Here is a 10,500-nt window from a genome sequence, read left to right as displayed (position 1 = left end):
GAAAGAATAGCAAAGAAAATTTGAAAAAGAGAAAGGAGGAGGAACTAGTTGTAGATATTAAATCATATTATAAATAATTAAAACACAGTGGCATTATTGCATGACAAATGAATAGAATACATTATATTAATATTTGTGGGAAAAGGGAGTAATTAAATTTGTTAGTACATGCATATATAAAAAACCAATAGTACTGGTTGCCTTTGGAAGGAAACTAGCTTGTTAAGAAGCAAGTATATTTTCATAGTAGCCTCTTTTGTATATCTTGGATTTTGAACCATGTGAATATATTACCTAATAAAAATAATTAAAATTTGAAAATAGAAAAATAATAAGTAGGCATGAAGAGCTAGCTAAGAAGATTTTTAAAAGGAGAGTAATGAGTTTGAGACTTGCCTTGTCAGGTATTAACATACATACATAAAGCTACCTAACTTAAAAGAATATTATATTGATATAAAAATAGATCCACAGATTGATGGAATGAAACAAATAGTCTAAAAATAGATCTCCATATACACACAAAAACAATATATAACAAAGAGAAATAGCACATGTTAAAATAGATTTATTTTTTTAAAAAACTGGTGGAAATTTCTTATTTGAAAAACAAAAATAAATTTAGATTTTCACCTATTAAAAGGACTTATCTGAAGGTAAAAGCAATAGAAGAAATTCTAAAGGAAAAGCGATTAGCTTAATGATGTAACAATTTAAAACTTGTATCTCTGAGAGAACATTTTGATGGTTGCTGGATGGGAGGGAGGTTGGCAGGATGGATGAAAAAGGGGAAAGGATTAAGAGATAAAAATTGGTAGTTACAAAATCAGTTGTTTCATGAGGATGTAAATTAGAGCATAAGAAATATAGTCAATAATATTCTAATAACTATGTATGGTGTCAGATGGGTACTAGATTTATTGGGGTGATCACTTAGCAAGTTACATAAATGTCTAATGACTACGCTGTACACCTGAAACTAATATAATATGTATATCAACTGAAACTGAAAAATAAAAAGTTATTAAAGATTTTAAAAAACTTGTATCTCTAAAGAAGTATAAACCAGACAACAAACTGAAGATACAATGTGACAAATTGGCAAAAGGATAACATAGCTATTATATAAAGAAGTCAGACAAGTTGATAAGAAAAATCATAAGATCCCCTATAGAAAATGGAGAAAGAATAGAAACAAATAATCCATAGAAAAGGAAATATGAAATGCTAATAAGCAAATTAAAAAAGGTTCAAACCTATTAGCAATAAAAAACGCAAATTAAAACAAGATGTCATTTTTCATCCATTAAATTAGCATAAGGCTTCTTATTAACATTCAATATACTGATGAGAGTGTGGTGAGACCAACCCTGGTCATAATTTAAATTTGTAGTTTTGTGGGAAGCAACTAACAGTAGGCATCATGGCCTTTAAAAATAGTCATATCTCTTTATACTGTAAATTCCACATCTGAGAATTTAGATTAAGAAAGTTATCTAAAAAGTAGAAAAATTTATTTTTAAAAAGATGTTAGTGAAGGTGCCATAAGAGTGACAAATTGTAAGTAATTTAAAACAGCAGTTCCCAACCTTTTTGGCACCAGGGACCAGTGCTCCTATGAGAATCTAATGCCTGATGATCTGAGGTGGAGTTGAGGCAGTGATGTTAGCGCTGGGGAGTGGCTGACATTACAAATGAAGCTTTGCTTGCTCACCCGCTGCTCACCTCCTGCCATGCTGCCCTGTTCCTAACAGGCCACGAATCAGTATCAGTCCACTACCCAGGGGTTGGGGACCCCTGATTTAAACCACTTTTTCAAAAAAAGGAAGGTGGTTAAACAAGATGAAATACCATATACAGCCATTGGAAATCATAATATCAAATAAGGCTTTTCAAAATGAGTAACTGCTCATAGAGCACTAAATGGAAAATCAAAAGATAGACTATATATATGCAGTCTAACTGCAACTGTATATAAAGTGTACATTTGTATAAAACTAGCAAGAAATGTAATAATGTATATGGTGGTTATCAACACCATTGGTGCAGTTGTGATGGAGTTGCTTTTAGTAATTAAAATTTTCTTTATTCTACTTTGTATTTTCTATTTTGACAAATTACATGCATCACATTCATAATAATAAAGTACTGTAATTAAAAACAAGAAAAATAAACAAATATTCACACAATTTTCCAAAGGGTTTGGGAACATATCAGGAAGAGAAAATAACATAGTTATTAGGAGTATGGACTCTGGACCAGCTAGCCTTGGTTTCAAATTCAGCTTTGCTACTTGAATAACATTGGGTGAATTTATTTAGCTCTCTGAAATTGTTTCCTTAATTGTAAAATGGGGCTAATAGTATATATTTTATAAGGTCATGAGAATCAAATGAATTATTGTAAACTCCTGAGCTCACATGACTCTTGTAGTTAGCAAGTATTCAATAATTAGTTCACCACTTAGTGTTCAATACAAGTAATATGCCAACAAAATAAATGCTCCAAGAATAGGTTCAAAGTGTATTTTATTTATGTTTGCACTGCACCCTCTGGTGGTTCCACAAAGAAAAGGATCCAGGTAGACACCTATCCTAGGTGTGTCTATTCTCATGATTTGTTTTCATTGTTATTGGATTAGACATAATTTCCCCAGATTTGTAAGCTCTCTTTGTTTATTAAGGAAGTTGGCTTTTGTCAAATGTTTTCCCAGTGTATATTTTTCTTTTAACTTGGTTTATGGTATTTTATTGCCATGTCATATTTGTCAATCTTTTCCTTTATTGCTTCTGTATTTTGCAGGACATTTATTCCTCAAAGAATTTATATATCTGATATCTTTATTAGTCAAGTGAATCACTGGGAGTAACTTTAGATTTTCTATTTCCTAATCTTCTCCTATGAGGTGACTTAGGATAACTATGCTCTCCTCTATCTATATCTTTCGAATACCTTTATGGTCTCATCCTCTCTATTGTCATTTTTTTCCTCTCCTTACCAATTTCTTATCACAAAAAGCATAACAAGTAAATTCAAATGAGTGCTATACATAGAGATCCCAAAGACCTGGAATATGGATTCTCAAACTTAAGTGGTAGAATATCAGAAATTACAGGACATGAAGCAATGGTTTACTAAACTTAATGTAATTAAATATACAACTTTGTGTTAATTAGATAACAACTTACATCAAATTATAACAAACCAAAATAGTAGGTACAAAACGTATAAGAAAAAGTTATGGGAGAAAAACCTAAAATTGAAAAAACTATATCAATTAAACCCATTCATTTTTTTAAATTTGATTTTTAAATTAAACTTATTGGAGTGACATTGGTTGATAAAATTATATAGGTTCCAAGTGAACAGTTCAATAATATGTCACATGTATATTGCACTGTGTGTTCACCACCCAAAGTTAAATTTCCTTCCATCACCATCTATTTGACCCCCTTTATCCATATCTACCTCCCTTGCTCCTCCTTTTCCCTCTGGTAACCACCAAACTGTTTTCTGTATTGAAGAAAAACAACTATTTTTTGATCATTTTTATTTGAGCAGCTAAATACCAGACTTTCACATAATAAATTGCTCCCTATGCATATCTGAAAACCACTGAACTGAAAAATATGAAATTAGGATTAGATAATAAATCAGCCTGCAACAAGGGGGCTTCTCATAGGTTGGCCCTAACATAATGGCAAGTCCATGTTTGTCTTTTTAAATTTAATTTCTTAAACCAAAGTAACCACATTACAAACAATTTGGAAAGGAGAGGGGGAAATCACTCTGAACTTCCAATCCTGATAAAATTACTGCTAATATTTAGTATATTTCCTTAGTTAAAAATACTTTTTAAAAATAATATAACAGTAATCATAATATATATAAAATTCTTGTTTCTTTTCTGCAAGGTTAGTATAGCATAGTAGTTAAATGCGTGGGCTCTGGAATTAGACTGACCCAGTTTAAATCCTGCTTCTCCCTACTTAACAGAAGACTTTGGGCAAATTACTTTATCTGATCCTAGATCTCTTTTTCTGTAAAATAGCGATGGTGATAATGATATCAATCTCATAAGAAGACTGAAAATTAAATGAAATAAACACACAGTCAGTGCTCAAGGATGTCTACATTGAACTGAATATTGATGAAGTATATAAATTCAATACCTTTTGGATAATTCTTTTTTGTGGTCTGTTGCTAGTTCACTGCTTTCCCTAAGGGCCTTTATTTCATTTGGTATTACTTCTTCATGCTGTGGCTAGCAAAATAAATCACATTTTTAAAAATCAGCACACCAATGATCCAATAAATAATTTATTCTGTAAAATAAAAAAATATATTGGTAATATATATCGAGTCATAAAAATATTTATACACGGGTACTTTAATCTAGTTTGGTGGAGAAAACCTACAAAATTTTGTACATACATAATTATACTCTATATTTTTAGAGATACCTAAAGAAAGAACAGAATTTTTTAAATATTGGCTGTCATTGTATTACATAGTAAAACTTTGATTGATTTTATTCTTTTTTCAATTTTTGAAATTTTCCCTAATGTGGTCATATTACTTTTTAGTTTAAAAAAAATAAGGAAAAAGTTTTATTAATTTAAACTTTCTTAAAATTCTTGAATTGAAGATTCCTGTGAGCTACAAATCAAAATTATGAAGTAAGCTAAACAGATTATGCTTCCCCTTCAAAATTAAAGTAAATATTGAGCTGTGGAGTAACAAAGGAACTAAATGTATATTAAGCTTTTCCCAAAGATTATATGAAAATGGCTCAGATATACTGGTACCTATCACTCAATATATTTACTCAATATTCCATTAGGAAAATTTCTATATTTAGATCACGAATCCGCTCCAAACAATAATGCTCCCCCAAATTACTTTCCGGATTTATCTTTGCTGTTGCCATTTGATGAAGTGCCTTCTACTTATATATACAATGGTTACATTATAATTGGCTAATATTCAATATCAATCAGTATTTTGAAAGAATTAACAAAAGCCTTTATCATAAAATAATACAATTTCTAGAATCAATAGTCTCTAGTCAATAGTAGAACAGGCATGTTCTACTAAATTTTTGGTAGAAAAAACATTGAATTGGGTTGGAGCTGAGAAAATTTGGTTCCACTTTACTAATATCTGGCTATGTAAACTAAGACAGATCTTGGACTTTTCTTTACCTGTTTTCTCATTTCTAAAACTGAATGATTAATGATCTTTAAGGATCTTTTTATCTCTAAAGTTCTGGTATATGCAATTGTTGTTAAATAATAACCATTCTATCTCTGAAAGCACTGTGATAAGTCAAGGATTAGATATTTTAGTACTTTGTACACCTAGTCAAAAATACTACAAGAACTATTATTTTCAGATGATGACATTTAGGAAGAAAAGACAAATTAATAAAAGGAGTACAAAACATATAAGTTAATTGCTTGGCTTTAGACATATTATAAACATTTCCCAATTTTTTATTTTGAAAAATTTCAAACTTACCAAAAGTTAAAGAATAATACAATAAGTACTATATCCCTTTCACCTAGATTCACAAAGCCTTAACATTTTTACCACCCTCCATGCCTTCTATCAATTTTTATTTTGCTGGACCATTTGAAAATATTTACAGATATGACATTTCACTCCTTAATCTTTAGCCTGAATTTTCTTTAAAAATTCTTTTATCTTTATAATACCACTATCAGAAAAGAAAATTAACATTGATTCAATATCACCTAATGTACAGTCCATATTTAAATTTTCCCAATTGTTCTCAAAATGTCTTTTTTACCTTTTTTTATTTAAAAATATCCAGAATCCAGTCAAGTTTTATACATTACATTTAGTTGTTCTCTCTCTTAATCTAGAACAGTCTTTCTGACTTTTTTGTTTTTCATGACATTATTTTAAAGAGCTGAAGCCTGCTAGTTGTTTTGTGATATGTCTCATATTCTAGAATTGTCTGAGTGTTTACTCCTAATTAGATTTGGGTTAAGCATTTTGAACAAGAACATTACAAAGATAATACTGTGTACTTTTTATTATAGCACATCTAGCTTAACATAATGAGAGGTTGTTCCAGTACTGACGATGCTAAATTTGATCAGTTGGTTAGGGTGGTGTCTGACAGATCTCTCCAATGTAAAGATACATTGCTTACCTTTCTAACAAGTAATCTTGGAGTGATCATTTGAGATCATAGTTAAATGAAGGATGGTTTTAACATCCATTAATGACCCTTGCCTAAATCAATTATTTTATTGGGGGTGGTAAAACGGAGATTTTCTATTCTATCATTCTTTGTATATTTATTAGCTGCTATTCTGTAAGGAAATATTCTTATCCCACCTTTTCCTTCCTTCCTGCTTTCCCTCCTTCCTTCCCTCCTTCCTGTATCCTTCATCCCTTTCTTCCTTCTGTTCTTCTATTTTTGTTTATGCTTTTAAAGTATCACTATAGAATGATAGAATCTTTTAATTTAATGTTTTATAATTCATTATCATCTTATTCTTTTTGATGTTCAAATTATCTAAATTTTGCTATTGCATAAAGATTCTGAGATAAGTCAAAAGCATAGGCAAATTTGAGGCAGGATGGCAAAAGATATAAAACAGCCAATTTTCAGTATTAAGCACATTTATTAAGGGGCAGTATTCCAAACAAATGGCAAAACAGTAATTAATCAATCAGAATCTATTCTGGCAGTAAACAATTAGTATATACTGTGCAACTATTGCTTCCTTAAAATCGCTGAACAGAAGCAAATTTTGAAGTTTTTATGTGAATAATTTTATTCATACAAAAAACACAATATTACTAATGTACTAGTATAAAAACAATGTTAAACCAGATAATATTCAATAAAAGCATAGCCTTTAAATTCCTTAATCTGCATCATTGGTGCTAACATGTCACAAATAAACATTTTTAAGATTACATTGCTTTCAAAAATTTTGAAACTGTAGATTCTAATCAAGTACCTTAATTTACTCTTACCTCTTTTATTTGGTCTTGTTCCCAAATAAAACTACCAATTTTTCTTCTTATTTCTGTGGTAGGAAAAACAAATCCAGTTGTTTTTTTAAAAAGTAACTTTGTAGAATTTTCTGAATTTTGCATGAAGTCTGAAATTTCTAGGCCAGCATTATTCCACTTGTACTAAAATCACCCAAGATACATGTTTAAAATGCAAATTCCTAGTGAATCAGAAAATTGAGGAGGAGCTCAGGAATTTGCATTTTTAATATACTTTCCAGATGATTACAATGCACTATGAGAATCATTGGTGTAAACTTTTTCCACTGGAATACATATCTTCATTATATGTTAGTGTCTTTAGACCAAGCATTAATAAAGAAGACAACATCTAGTCAAAATAAAAGCTATAAAATTCCTGAATTTGTAGAATAGAGATCCTCAAGAATTCAATAATTTACTTTGTTATAAGAAGTGTGTGGAAGAGCAACATGTCTGGTGAGCATAATAGTGCAGTAATTCTACCATGCTCAGCATGTCAAAGGACTATGTTATCATACCGACTCAATGATCTCAAAAGTTGCCACAGTAGCTTACTCAAGAACAAAAAGGTAACATTCCGTTAGACCTGTACTATCTAGCAGTAGCCACTAGACTAGCTACATGTGGGTACCATATTGAAATGTGTCACTAGTCCAAGTTGAGATGTGCTGTAAGTGTAAAATAAACACTGGATTTTAAGGACTTAGTATCAAACAAAAAGTAAAATATCTCAATAATTTTTATATTGGTTACTTATTGAAATGATATTTTAGACATATTAAGTTAAATAAAATATACTCTTAAAATTAATTTCACTTATTTTTATTTTTGTTAATGCAGCTACTAGAAAATTTTAAACTAATATGTGGCTCACATTTGCATCTTCACACTTCTACTAGACAATACTGGTCTAGGTAGAAAATAATGTATACTTTTGATTTTTAAAAAGGAGCATGTTTTCATTTCAAACAGATTTTTTAAAAAATTGTATACCTTTTAATGTAAGATGCAAAACATAAAGACCGAATAGGAGTGATAATTTAAAATTAGATCGGATAATCATTCTACAGTATAAGCTCTTTAAGGGTGAGTATTTACTGATTGGCACAGTTTTTGAATAAATCAATTCTCCTATCCAGTCATTAATTTATTTACATAACCACTTAGAGCAATTTATTGTTATAACTAGGTCTTGCAAGGACATTCGCTATGAAAGGAACCCAATCTTGGGAGTTTCTAAAACTCTTCTATAGAAATATTTTTCAAGTTTTTTTTTTTTTTAATACTTTGCTCACAGAGAATTTGTACTAGCTTCAGTCTGTCTTTCTAGGGATGAACATATACACATCAAGATATGCATCAAGGATTGGGTAGTAATGCAAGACCTACAAAAATGAGATACTTAAAGTTAGCCCATATAAGATAGGTAGAATTTAAACAGAATGAGAAAAGAAAGTGTTTTCCAATCAGGGAAAACTAAAAGAACCAATTTCAAAAACAGATTTTTTACTTGCCCTTTACTTCTCAGGGTTGCTGAAATAATTAATATGAAAGTACTTTTTAAAGTATAAAGAACAATACAAATATGTGGTTTTATTATCATAATGAATCTTTAAATACTAGAAAAATATTTTCAGAAAAATAATGAAGAGTTTCAAAACTAGCAAAGAACATTTACTGAATGCTCACATATCAGACTACTTACATTATCTCATTTTATCCTCAAAACAACTTGGGAGAAGTTGCTAAAGGTCATAGAACTAGAAAGTGTCAAATCCTAGACGGTGGACACTGTGAAGGCAAATCTCCATCTAATTCACCACTGAATCCCCAGCACCTGGGTTGAAACCCGGCACATAGCAGTAACTCAGTGAATGCATGAATGAAGGATAAACAAACAAAACTAGAATATACACCCAAGGCAACCTGATCCAAAGTCCAGCTTTTCCACTTACTGCAAATGATACAAAACAGAGAGCCTCAGATGAGAACAAGGATCATCACAGTTGGGTAATCTAGCTGGATCTGGCTCTCTAATAGGGATTGGATGAATATCTTTGCTAACCTTTTTGCAGGCATGCAGGAGGAAGAATGAAATGACCTAAAGCCACTGAGTTCTTCATTTTGGCATTAGCTACTGCAGAGAGATAGTAGGCATGAAAAACTGTAGCATTATCTTCTATATAATCGAGGCTCTGATATATTCTAGGAGAAAGAAAGGAAATATTTTAGGTTATGAAATAAACAAGAAAATATTCAAGATTTCAAAAAAATAGAATAAATAAATGGAAGTAGGGAAAATTATCTGTAGGTAATCAGGAGTCTGGGGGATAAGTGGGTAGAGAGGGAGGCAGCAGGGGCGGTGTTTAGACCTTTGCTTTGTAAACATATTCAGACAGCAGTGTGAAGAGGGATCACAGGTGGACAGATTGGAGGCAGAGCAACCGCTCAGAAAGTTACTGTGATGGTTCCGACAAGAGGTAAATAGGATATGCACCACGGCAGTGGCAGTGAGTAAGAACATTTACAGCGGTACAGTCTATTTGGCCACTGACTGATTAATGGGGGTAAGGGCTATGATTCAAAAGAAGCTGTGAAAGTTTTAAGAAGTTTTAAGCTTGAGAACATAGGACCTGGTGCAGGTATGAGGGGCAGTCAGATTTGGTTTAAACGTATTGAATATGAGGTGCCTTCAAGGAGCCACGCGGAGTTGTGAGAGAAACAGCTGGAAATACACGACTGGAAACTCGAGGACCATGCCATCGTTGCAGAAAGGAGAGGAGAAGTATTACTATTTTAACCCCTACATCTAGAAAGTTGCTCATTTCCAGTCTCTTCCTATCATCTCTATTTATTAGTGGACTGCAATTTCCATCTCCAACTCTTGGCTTATCATGCCCAGAGAGGCACTGCCAGGTGGCCTTCAGGTACCTCAGCGTGTCTGGATGGGAAGCATCACAGCTGAATAAGAAGTCCGCGGCCCTCGAGTCACTGATCGCCCCCCCTTCAGCCACTGTGGAAGCAAGAGCACAGGGTAAGCCAGCAAGTACTGTGGGGCTCAGGCACCAGAATGCAGAGGGATGCTCCTTCACCACTTTACCCACCCCTTCCACCCAGCTTCCTACCCCAGAACTGCCTCAGGTCCCCGCTAACGCTGCTGCAGAACCAACCCCGTTGCCCTTGAAACATGGCGCCACCTTGCACACGAGGACGCGGGGGCGGGGCCATAGCAGAGATTGCTGATTGGTCCTGGCCCGAAGCCAAACTCGATGATTGGTTCTCAGAGTAATGGGCGGGAAAAGCCTGAGGCAGAAGTAAGAAGGCGCCGTTAGTTCCAGACTGAGTTGACCTACTCGTGGGGTTGTTCGCTTTCCCCTGCTACCGCGGAAAAGAGTCAGTGATGTTTGTGAGTTTTAAACCCTAAGCATTGGCAAAATTATTGTGCCATGCTGTACAGTCTTG

At 32.7% G+C, this 10,500-nt stretch overlaps 1 protein-coding gene across 1 annotated transcript in view; it reads right to left on the bottom strand.

Annotated features, from left to right (window-relative positions):
* Positions 1–10,227, bottom strand: part of TERB2 (telomere repeat binding bouquet formation protein 2) — a 22,518-nt gene extending 12,291 nt beyond the window's left edge. Inside the window, exons 1-5 of the mRNA XM_011355169.2 lie at positions 10,164–10,227; positions 9,970–10,051; positions 9,104–9,243; positions 7,018–7,070; positions 4,173–4,258 (exon numbers count right to left, since the gene is read on the bottom strand). Of these exons, the coding sequence (XP_011353471.1) occupies positions 4,173–4,258; positions 7,018–7,070; positions 9,104–9,243; positions 9,970–10,051; positions 10,164–10,227 (425 nt within the window). The remainder of the gene's footprint in view (positions 1–4,172; positions 4,259–7,017; positions 7,071–9,103; positions 9,244–9,969; positions 10,052–10,163) is intronic.
* Between the last annotated feature and the right edge of the window lie 273 nt (positions 10,228–10,500).

The sequence above is a fragment of the Pteropus vampyrus genome, unplaced genomic scaffold (genome assembly GCF_000151845.1).
Source record: "Pteropus vampyrus isolate Shadow unplaced genomic scaffold, Pvam_2.0 Scaffold19, whole genome shotgun sequence".
In the NCBI taxonomy this organism is placed as follows: Eukaryota; Metazoa; Chordata; class Mammalia; order Chiroptera; family Pteropodidae; genus Pteropus; species Pteropus vampyrus.
This window is presented reverse-complemented; position numbering and strand designations above follow the sequence as displayed.